General features: G+C 34.4%; 1 protein-coding gene across 10 annotated transcripts in view; it reads right to left on the reverse strand.

The window, feature by feature from the left end:
* Positions 1-12,262, reverse strand: part of CNTRL (centriolin) — a 112,942-nt gene that overhangs the window by 15,459 nt on the left and 85,221 nt on the right. For 8 of the 10 annotated variants that reach the window (XM_037798333.1, XM_037798332.1, XM_037798335.1 and 5 more), the window contains 3 exons: positions 12,015-12,232; positions 3,331-3,488; positions 2,228-2,301 (listed from right to left, as the gene is read on the reverse strand). In XM_037798333.1, coding sequence (XP_037654261.1) covers positions 2,228-2,301; positions 3,331-3,488; positions 12,015-12,232 — 450 coding nt within the window. Of the gene's footprint in view, positions 1-2,227; positions 2,302-3,330; positions 3,489-11,354; positions 11,404-12,014; positions 12,233-12,262 lie in introns of those variants that run through there. The other 2 variants (XM_037798338.1, XM_037798340.1) reach the window with 2 other exon arrangements.

Below are 12,262 nucleotides of genomic sequence, written 5' to 3' on the forward strand. Positions count from 1 at the left end.
GAGCATATATGAAAAACCCATAGCCAGCATAGTACTCAATGGTGAGAGACTGAAAGCCTTCCCTCTAAGATCAGGAACAAGACAAGGATGCCCGCTATCACCACTGTTATTCAACATTGTGCTGGAAGTGCTAGCCAGGGCAATCCGGCAAGACAAAGAAATAAAAGGCATCCAAATTGGAAAAGAAGAAGTAAAACTGTCATTGTTTGCAGATGATATGATCTTATATCTAGAAAACCCTGAGAAATCGACGATACAGCTACTAGAGCTAATAAACAAATTTAGCAAAGTAGCGGGATACAAGGTTAATGCCCAAACCTTCTACACAATATAAATACACAAAGCATAAATGCCCAGTGAACTCCAAATAGAATAAATCCAAATAAACCCACTCCAAGACATATTCTGATCAGACTGTCAAATACTGAAGAAAAGGAACAAGTTCTGAAAGCACCAAGAGAAAAGCAATTCACCACATACAAAGGAAACAACGTAAGACTAAGCAGTGACTACTCAGCGGCCACCATGGAGGCTAGAAGGCAGTGGCATGACATATTTAAAACTCTGAGAGAGAAAAATTTCCAACCAAGAATATTTTATTCAGCAAAACTCTCCTTCAAATTTGAGGGAGAGCTTAAATTTTTCACAGACAAACAAATGCTGAGAGATTTTTGGCAATAAAAGACTTGCCCTACTTCAGATACTAAAGGGAGCCCTACAGACAGAGAAACAAAGAAAGGATGGGAGAGATATAAAGAATTTTAACAGACATATATAGAACATTACATCCCAGGTCACTGGGACACTCTTCTCTAGTGATCACAGTTCTTTCTCCAGAATGGACCATATGCTGGGACATAAAAATAAGCCTCAAAAAAAAAAAAAAAAAACACCCAAATTTGTTCAAAGCACATTCTCTGACCACAATGGAATACAAATAGAAGTCAATAACCATCAGAGACTTGGAGAAATCACAAACATCTGGAGGGTAAAAACGAGGGGAAGATGAAAACATTCCCGGATAATCAAAAGCTGAGGGACTTCACCACCAGTAGATCAGTCCTATAAGAAAAGCTAAAGGGAGTTGAGCAGGCTGAAAGGAAGGGACACTAAACAATCGACTGAAACAACATGAAGAAATAAAGATTACCAGTAAAGATCACATGGCAAATATAAATACCAATACTACTATATTTTTGATTTGTAACTCCACTATTTACTTCCTTCAGGATCTAAAATACATAAACTGTAATGATTAATCAGTGGTTTTGGAGTCAATGTAAAATATGTAATTTTTGACAAGAACTACATAAAAGTGGGGGAATGAGGGAGTATAGGAACATAGTTTATGTGTCATATTGAAGTTAAGCTGGTATCAAAGAAAAACAAGATTGTTACAGATTTAAGATGTTAAATTTAAGCCACATGGTAAACACAAAGAAAGTATCAGAGAACATGACCATAGAGATGAAAAGAAGAGTAGGGGTTCCGAGAAGTGGGGGAAGGGGCAATGGGGAGTTAAGAAATGAGTGTAGGGTTTCTGTTTGGGGTGAAGGGAAACTTCTAGAAATGGATGGTGGGAACATGATAGCACTGCAACATTCTAAATGTGATTAATCCCACTAATGGAATGCAAGGGAGGGGGTAGAATGGGAAGATTTAGGCTGTGTATATGTTTACACAATTAAAAAAAAAAAAAAAGACAGTCTAAATAGATGACAATTAAATGCCAAGGATGATCTTGGATGGGATCTGAGGATGGAGGAGAGGAGGCTCAAAGGGACACAGATGGGACATAAGGAAAAAAAAAAAGAAATACAGAATGTAAGCTTTGTAACAAGGTTGAATTTCTTGAACTTCTTAGCTGCGCTTAATGGGATTGCATAAAAGAATGTTCTTGCCCATGGGAAAGGTATATGTGAATTATAGTGTTTGTTCAAAGATGTGTGCAGCTTGCTCCCTTATGTTCAGAGGACAGAGCGATAGATGATGGATAATAGATAGGGAGGGAGAGAGGGAGGGAAAGAAAGAAATGGTGGTGTGACAGGATGTTAAAGGTGGTGGATTGGTGTATCAGGGAAGGGGGGTCGGTTATGCTAGAGTTCTATGTATGGGGTTTGCACTGTTTTTGCAACTGTTCCTGTAAGTTTGAATTTATTTCAAAATAAAATTTCTTAATTAAAAAAAAAATTAAAAAAAAAAAAAAGATTACTTTTGTTAAGCTTACCTGTTCTGCTAGGTTCAAATGGTCTTGGACATCAGCAAGTTCCTCCTGTAGTGTGTTTACTGCTTCTTGTTTTTCTACAGAAATAAAATTTTCATAAAATAAATGCTTATGTATGCATTTTCCAGATTCCCGTCAGTCCTCTAAAAAAGTAGAGTGGAAGTGAATTTAACTTACTTCTCTTCAATGTATGATTATTCCACCCTATCTTATTAAAGACCAAAAGATAAGAGTTACATGCAGCCACGTTTTTAAAGACCTACATGTTTTAAACCTCACAATAAAAAAAAAAAAAAAAAAAAAGGTTATTATTAGTGTTGATGAGGAACATGGTTTATAAAGGGGTATCTTCTATGTATTTTAAAGGTAAATTGATACAACTTTTTAGGAAGATGATTTGGGAATAAACTATATATACAGCTCAGGGTTTGGCTTTGACCTTACTAGCTGTGTGAATTTGAGCAAGTCACTTCTCACTTGAGCAAGTCACATTTGCAAATGGGTGAAATGGTAGTTTCTACCTTATAAAACTGTTATGAGAATTGAATGAGAAAATGTATGTAAAACACTGAATATAATGCCTTGTACACATGAAATTTTTGGCTAGAATTACTTAGGAATTTTTCCTAATACTCATGACTATTTATAAAGATTTGGCAGTAAAGATGTTACCTGCATCTTTGTTTTTGTTTTCAAAACTACACACACACACCCCTAGGAAAAATCTGGAAGGACAGTCATCAATCTGTTAATAGGAATTATCTGAGGGGTGAGCATAATAGTAATTTTTGTTTTCATCTTTTTGCTATGTTTTAAAATTGTTCTCTAAGGAACATGCATTGCTTTTTTAAAAAGTTTTATTGAGATATAATTCACATACTACGCATTTCACCCTTATTTAAAGTGTACAATTCAATGGCTTTCAGTATATTCAGAGTCATGGAACCATCATCGCAATCTAATTTTAGAACATTTTTGCCACTTCTAATAGAAATCCCACACTCCTTTAGCATGAATTACTTCTGTAATAAGAAAAATCAAACAATTAAAAGAAGAATCTAACATAGGAAGAAAATCCCATCATTATCTGTTCTGCTGCCTCACACCTTGTAGCTGTTGATGCATTGCTGAGATGTCTTTATGCAGTGAGAGCTTGTCTCTGTTTAGTTGGTCTAGTTCTTGCTGCAGTTTTCTGACACCCAATTCCAACTTTTCTAAGTTTGACTGCTCCATTTTGCTATTCTCTTCTGTAGCTGCTAAAACCCTACCAAAAAAGTGGAGAATAATTTAGACTGTCAAATAGAAGATGATCAAGCACATGCAAGACATTACTGAGGAATAGTGTCAATGCTTTCACAATATACAGTTACAGAAAATTTGAATTATAAATCTTAAAATTTAAGACTCTTGAATTTATTTAAATATAACATATTCCATTTAAATATATATTTAAATGTAACATTCCGTTTATATTTATATATTCATGTTATACTTCACAATAAGGAAATAACTGAAATTGTGGAACTGTAAGTCATACCATTCTTTGAAATTTGCTCTCTACTTGTTAAATCATATTTTGAATGTTATCACTTTTCTGTATATATATTTCACAATAAATAAATTAAAAAAAATTTAAGACTCTTCAACTCATTTTCAAAAGAAATTTTATTGGCTTTCTAAACAGATGATTTTTTAAAAAGAGACTCATTATAGTTTTATAACAGCTATGGATAAAAATATGGATAGCATTCAGTTACCCAAATTTGAGTGATAAAAATGTATTTCTAACTTACGATAACTGATAAAGCAGGAAACAAAACTGTACAAAAGGATTGTGCAAAAAAAAAAGACATGCATGACTATGTACTCTTTTACGTAAATGGAATCATACAGTATGTACTTGTTTTTGTCTGCCTTCTCTCACTTAGCATAATTGAGATTGATCCATTTTGTTGTATGTATCAATACTCCATTCCCTTTCTATTGTTGAGTAATATTTCATGGTATGGATGTACCAAAATTTGTTTGTCCATTAACTGGATGATGGACATTTGGATTGTTTCCCGTTTTTGGCTATTACTAGTGAAGCTATTAAGCACATTAGAGTCTTTGTATGGATATATGCTTTCATATCTCGAGTAAATACTTTGGAGTCAAATGGCTAGATCTTATGGTAGGTGAACGTTTAAATTTTTAAGTAAATGCCAAGCTGTTTTCCAAGTGGTTGTATTATTTCACATTCCCCAATAGTGTATGAAAGTTCTTCATGAACAGCTGGCATGGTCCTTAATTTTAGCCATTCTAACAGGGGTGTAATTATATCTCATTGTGGTTTTAATTTGCATTTCCCTAATGATTAATGATGCTAACCATCTTATGTGCTTATTTACCATTCATATATCTTCACTGGTGAGGTGTCTGTACAAATCTTTCACCATTAAAAAAAAAAAATTGGATGGTTTGTTTCCTTAATATTGAATTTTGAGAGTCAATATATTTTCTAGACATAACCCCTGTATCAGACACATAGTTGCCAAGATTTTCTCCCAGACTATGACTTGTGTTTTCATGATTTTAACAGTATCTTTTTTAAACTGTTAATTTTTTTGATATATACTCACACACCATATAATCCATCCAAAGTATTCAATGTCTCACAGTATCATCACCTAGTTGTGCAATCATCACAGTTTTAGAAAATTTTCATTATTCCAAAAATAAAAATAAATAGACATAAAAAAAACTGAAAACACTCCATACCCCTTATAACCCCCTATTATTGACCTCTAGTATTGATGTGGTACATTTGTTACTGTAGATGAAAGAATATTAAGATATTACTGTTAATTATAGTCTGTAGTTTGCAACAGGTACTTCTCCCCCCAAAACCACTCTATTATTAACTCTTTGTACAAGAGCTGTATATTTGTTCTATGAATATGTTATTATATGTGTAGTACTAATCATAAACATTGTCCCCCACAAGGTTCACTGTGTTATACATTCCCATATTTTAACCTCTAGCTTTCCTTCTGGTTTTATACATGACTCTAAACAATCTTTTTCAACCATATTCACATATAGTTCAGTACTATTACTTATAATCTCAATAACAAGCTACCTTCAGCTCTATTTCCAAACATTTACATTCAACCTCTTTAAAATTCTCTTAACAGTGTCTTTTGAGAAGTTTCTAATTTTGATGAAGTTGAATAACATCAATTTATTCCTTTTGGATCATGCTTTTGGTGTCAGATAAGAAATTTTTGCTAAGCTCAAAGTCACAAAGTTTTCTCTAGAAGTTTTAGATTTTTACATTTATGTTTTTGGTCCATTTTGAGTTAATTTTTGTCTATATGGTGTGAGGTATGGCTTGAGGCTCATTTTTTTGGTTATGGATAGTCAATTGTTCCAGTAATGTTCCAGGCACTGAAAAAAGATGCTTTTGCATCTTTGTCAAAAATTAGTTGTCCATATATGTGTCAATTTATTTCTGGATTCTGTTCTATTCCATTGATCTATTTGTCTACCTTTACATCAATACCACACTGCTTTGATTACTATAGCTTTACAATAGGTTTTAAAATCAGGGAGTATTAGTCCTAAAATTTTTGTTCTTCTTTTTCAAAGTTGTTTTGGTGTCATATAAAAAAAAATTAAATTCTATTCTATGTTCTTTGCATTCCCTATGACTCTTATAATAAGATAGTCTACTTCTACTAAAAAAGCCTGCTGGAATTTTGACTGGGGTTGTCTTGAATTTATAGTTCAATTTGGGGAAAACTGACATCTTAACAATACTGAGGCTTCCAACTCATTAATAAGGTATATTTTGCTATCTATTTATATTCTAGGATGTATTCTATTTATCAAACCACAACAGTTTATAAACTAAACAAACTTTGGAGGAATAAACCCTATAAGTTAGAATAAAAGGGCAAATCCCACTTGCTTTCATCTCTGGAATATTACGGAGACTGGACAGGGATGCCACAAATGCCAAATTGAAGAAAATGAAAAACAAACACCAAAATCAGGTAGGAGATTTACAACCCAGACCTACCATTCCGGACCCCTCCCTTCCAACTGGTCCAATGCAGCTTGGGAGTTGCACAGAGGCAGCATGGCCTGGGCCCTTTCTGCTAAGATGCAGACCATACAGCCACTCAGAGCAGTGAGTTAGGACCCCAGGCATATTCAGACACAGGGACCCAAATCTGCAGAGACCCAAGGTGTAACACAAGTGGCTGAGGAGCACCACACATGAAAGTTTCCCCAGGAAAAACAGAGACCATGGCAGAACTGTTGGTAAGAGGTGCACACAATCAATCCAGCTGCTGTTTGCTGCACCACCTAAATGTAAAATGGCCCTTTCTAGATTGAGCTATATGGCTCCCTAGGGTAGGATACCCTAATGGGGAAGAAACCAGAGGCAGAAGAGTTTCATTATGGATAAAAAGGGTGGGGGTACTAAACTGCTGTAAGACAGGACAGGTCCCAGAACTGAAAAAAATAATGTAAAGGGGACACTGAGTGAGAGAATTTAAATAAATCATACGAGCTGGGGAGAAAATTCGGCACAAAAACAAACAGAACAGAACAAGATTCCCAGAGAAGGAAAAGAGGAAAGGAAGCTTTCTCCTGGAGGTGAAACAATTGTACACAAAAACTGTACCACATATCAAAGGCAAGAATCACATGCAGAAAAGCTGAGAAAATCTGAACAGTTTTAAACACAGGCTACACTAAAGGTCCAGAATAAGTTAGACCAAGCATCAAAAAAGAGTCTTAAAGCTAATCAACAATAAAACCCTAGGCAAGAGGGAGAAAATGATCTTCAGACTTAACACATCACAATAATCAGATGCCCAGAAACTGGCAAAAAATTATAAGCCATACAAAGAAACGGTAAGATATGGCTCAGTCAAGGGAACACAGGAAAACTTCAGAGGAGACATAAGAATTTGGAACAGCTAATTAAAGAAAAGTTCAAACAAATCTCTTAAATCAATTCAAGGAGATGAAATAAAACATGGATAGAAATAAATTAATGGCGGATATAGAGCTAAAGGATATTGAAAAGATAATATGTGAACATAAAGAAGACTTTGAAAGTTAAAAAAGAAGCATAATAAAAATTATGGGGATGAAAGGCACAATAGAAAGATTAAAAATACAGTAGAGGCAGAGAACAGCAGATTTGAACAGGCAGAAGAAAGAATCAGTGAACTAGAAGACAGAACAATTGAAATCATACATTCAGAAGAAGAGATAGAAAACAGAATAGAAAAAATTGAGCAGTGTCTCGGGGACTTGAATGACAGCATAAAACCTAGAAATATATGCATCACGAGTATCCCAGAAGGAGGAGAGAAGGGAAAAGGGGCAGAAAGAATATTTGAGGAAATAATAGCTGAAAATTTCCAAACTCTTATGAAAGACAAAAAATAAATAATAAACAAACAGAATAAATCCCAATAGGCCTATTCTGAGACACACACTAATCAGAATGTCAAATGCCAAAGACAAAGAGAGAATTCTGAAAGCAGCAAGAGAAAGTGATTTGTCACACACAAGTGGTCTCCAATAAAACGACGTTCTGATTTCTCATCAAACTATGGAGGCGAGAAGGCAGTGGTATGAAATATTTAAGAAACTGAAAGAGAAAAAACTGTCAGCCAAAAGTTCTTTATCTAGCAAAATTGTCCTTCAAAAATGAGGGAGAGTTTAAAATATTCACAGATAAACAGAAACTGAGAGAGTTCATCAATAAAAGCTCTGCCTAGAGGAATTACTAAAGGGAGTTCTGTGGGTTGAAAGAAAAAGATGGGAGATAGTCGCTAGGAGCAGCATGAAGAGTGAAGATCTTCGAAACGGTAACTAAAAGGGTAAATGCAAAACCCAATAATACTATATCCTCCATATACAATGCTACTCTTTAATTCCTATTAAGAGTCAGAATACAATTGAACAGGAAAAAGTCATATTTCTTGATAACAGAAACAAAAAATATAAAGAGGTAATGTGGGACGAAAACAAATAAAGAGGGGAAATGGAGAGATATGGGAACAGAAAACATTTATGCTATTGAAATTAAGTTGGTATTATTTTCAATTAGTAGGTTATAGACAGAGGTTGTGTAATACAAATCCCAGGGTAACCACAAAGAAAGTGTTTAAAAAATATACAGAAACATAAATGAGAAAGGGATCAGTCAGACACATCACAAAGGATCAACTATATAGAAAATGAGGCTGCATTAAAGGAAAAGAGAGACAAAATGGATACGAAATATAAAAACCAAAGGACAAAATGGCTGAAGTAGGTTTTGCCTTTACAGTAATAACACTGAATGTAAATGAATTAAATTCCCCAATCAAAAGACACAGATCAGTAGAGTGGATAAAAAAGCACGATCCAACTATATGTTGTTTACAAGAGACTCAGCTTAGATTTATAAATACAAATAGGTTGAAAGTGAAAGGATGGAAAAAGATAATCCATACAAACAGTAACGAAAAAAGAGCTGAGGTGGCTATACTAATATCAGACAAAATAGACTTTAAGTCAAAAGCTGTTACAAGAGACAAAGAAGGACACTCATGTTACTAAAAGGGTCAATCTACCAGAAGAAATAACAATCATAAATATTTATGCACCTAACCAGAGTGCCCCAAATTACATGAGGCAAACACTGTCAAAACTGAAGGAAGATACAGACACCTCTAAAATAATTGTTGGAGACTTCAACACACCATTCTCATCAATAGACAGAACATCTAGACAGAGGATCAATAAAGGAACAGAGAACATAAGTAATATAATAAATGAACTAGACCTAACAGACATATACAGAACATTGCAATCCCTAACAGCAGGACTTAACATTCTTCTCAAGAGCATATGCATCTTTCTCCAGGACAGACCACATGTTGGGTCTCAAAACAAGTCTCAATAAATTTTAGAAGACTGAAATTATGCAAAACATCTTTTTTGACCGCAACGAAATGAAGTTGGAAATCAATAACAGGCAGAAAACTGGAAAATCCAAAAACATATAAGTTAAATAACACACTCTTAAACATTAATCAATGGGCCAAAGAAGAAATTACGAAGGAGATCAGTAAATACCTTGAGATGAATGAAAACAAGAACACAATATATCAAAACTTACAGGATGCAGTGAAGGCAGTGCTGAGAAGGAAATTTATAGCCCTAAATACTTCCATTAAAAAAAGAACTAAAATCAAAGACCTAACTGTGTACCTGAAAGAACTAGAAAAAGAACAGCAAAACTAAAGCCAAAGCAAGTCAGAGGAAAGAAATAACAAAGATTAGTGCAGAAATAGATGAAATGAATTAAATAACAATAGACAGCATTAAACAAAAACAAAACTTGGTTCTCTGAAAAGATCAATACAATTGACAAACCTTTAACTAGACTGACAAAGAAAAAAAGAACACATGCACACACACAAAATCAAAAATGTAAGGGGGGACATTGTTACTTACCTCACAGAAATAAAAATGATCATCAGAGGATACTATGGACAACTGTATGCCAACAAATAAGAAAACCTAGACGAAATGGAGAAATTCCTAGAAACACACGGACAACCTACACTGACTCTAGAAGAAATAGAAGACCTCAACAGACCAAGTACAAGTAAAGAAATTTAATCAGTCTTCAAAAGCCTCCCAAAAAGAAGGGAGAAAGAAAGAAAAGCCCAGGACCAGATGGCCTCACAGGTGAATTCTACCAAACATTCCAAGAAGAATTAATATCAATCCTACACAAACTCGTCCAAAAAACTGGAGGAGGGAACACTCCCTAACTCATTATATGAGGCCAACATAACCCTAATACTAAAGTTACATAAAGTTACCACAAGAAAACAATAAAGACCAATATCTCTTAGGTATATTTATGCAAAAATCCTCAAAAGTAGTAGGAAACCTAATCCAACAGCACATTAAAAGAATTATACACCATGATCAAGTGAGACTTGTCCCAGGTATGCAAGGGTGGTTCAACATAAGAAAATCAAATATCTAGGAGTAAATTTAACCAAGGATATAAAGGACATATACATGGAAAACCACAATGAAATCAAAGCAAATCTAAATAAATGGAAGGATATTCCATTCCATGTTCACAGACTGGAAGACTAAATATTGTCAAGATGTCAATTCTACCCAAAATGATTTACAGATTCAATGCAATCTCAACCAAAATTCCAATAGCCTATGTTGCAGAAATGGAAAAGCTAATCATCAAATTTATTTGGAAGGGTAAAGGGCCCCAAATAGCCATAGACCCTCCTATGGCCAACTGATTTTTGACATGGCTGCCAAGTCCACTCAATTGGGAAAGAATAGTCTCTTCAAAAAATGGTGCTGGGAGAACCAGATATCCATATGTACAAGAACGAAGGAAGCCTCCTAACTCATACCATATACAAAAATTAACTCAAAATGGATCAAAGATCTAAATATAAGAACCAGGACTATAAAAATTCTAGAAGAAAACATAGGGAAGCATCTTCAGAATCTTGTGTTAGGCCTTGGTTTCTTAGCAACAAGCAACAAAAGGGAAAATAGACAAAATTAAAAACTTTTGTGCAATGGGCTTTATCATGAAAGTGAAAAGACAACCTATTCAATAGGAGAAAATACTTGGAAGCCACATATTCAATAAGGGTTTAATATCAAGAATATATAAAGAAATCCTACAACTCAACAATGAAAACATAAACAACCCAGTTAAAAAATGGACAAAAGACTTGAATAGACATTTCTCCAAAGAGGATATACAAATGGCTAAAAAGCACATGAAAAGATGCTCTACATCATTAGCTATCAGGGAAATGCAAATCAAAACCACAATGAGATACCACTATTAAAAGACAGAAAGTTACATGTGGTGGAGATGATGTGGAGAAATAGGAACACTTATTCATTGCTGGTGGGAATGTAAAATGGTGCAGTTGCTGTGGAAGATAGAGTGGAAGATAGTTTGGCAGTTCCTTAGAAAGCTAAGAATTAGAATTACCATATGATCCAGCAATCCCACTCCTAGGTATATACCCAAAAGAACTGAAAGCAGAGACTTGAACAGATATTTGCATACCAATGTTCACAACTGCCAAAAGATGGAGGCAACCCAAGTGTCCATCAACCTACAAATGGATAAACAAAATGTGATATATACATACAATGGAATAACATCCAGCATTAAAAAGGAATGAAATTCTGATACATGCGACAACATGGATGAACCTTGAAGACATGTTGAGTTAAATAAGCCAGACATAAAAGAACAAATACTGTATTATCTCATTAATATGAAATAATTAGAAAAAGCATATTCACAGAGTCAGAACCTTGAATACAGGTTACCAGGGCTGGGTTAGAGGTAGGGAAAGGGGAGTTAATGCTTAAATTGTACAGAATTTCTATTTGGGTTGATTGCAAAGTTTTTGTAATGGTGATGGTAGGACAACACTGTGAATGTAATTAATAGCACTGAATTACATACATGAATGTGGTTAAAAGGGGAAATTTTAGGTCATTTATAGTGTTACCAGAATAAAAGTTTCAAGGAAAAAAATCACCAAAAAATGCTATTGAATTGTAATATGAAACTGAGTCTGTACAGTGTATTTTTCCCTTTTCACTATTTTCCATTTTTTTTTAATACTGTGTTTATATTACTTTGACAATGAAAATTTTAAAAAATGCTTTAGCTTTCAATAAGTGATCCTGCAAGCTTATATGTTCCTGCTCTCACCTTTTGGTTTGTGCAAACTTCTTTTCACAAGTGTCACATTTCTCTTCAAGATCTTCCTTTTCTGTTCTCAAAGACTCAACACATGCTTGTAATGATTGGGTCTCAGAAGCCATTCGCTCTATTTCCCGTTTGTCCTTCTCAAGATGCTGCTTTTGCCACTCTATTTGCCCTCTCTGTCGCTGGGCTGTCTGCTGCAAATTCTCTAACTCAAGTTTCTCCTAAATCAGATAAAATAGGACTCAAACATC

Source organism: Choloepus didactylus, chromosome 10 (genome assembly GCF_015220235.1).
Source record: "Choloepus didactylus isolate mChoDid1 chromosome 10, mChoDid1.pri, whole genome shotgun sequence".
Lineage (NCBI taxonomy): Eukaryota > Metazoa > Chordata > Mammalia > Pilosa > Megalonychidae > Choloepus > Choloepus didactylus.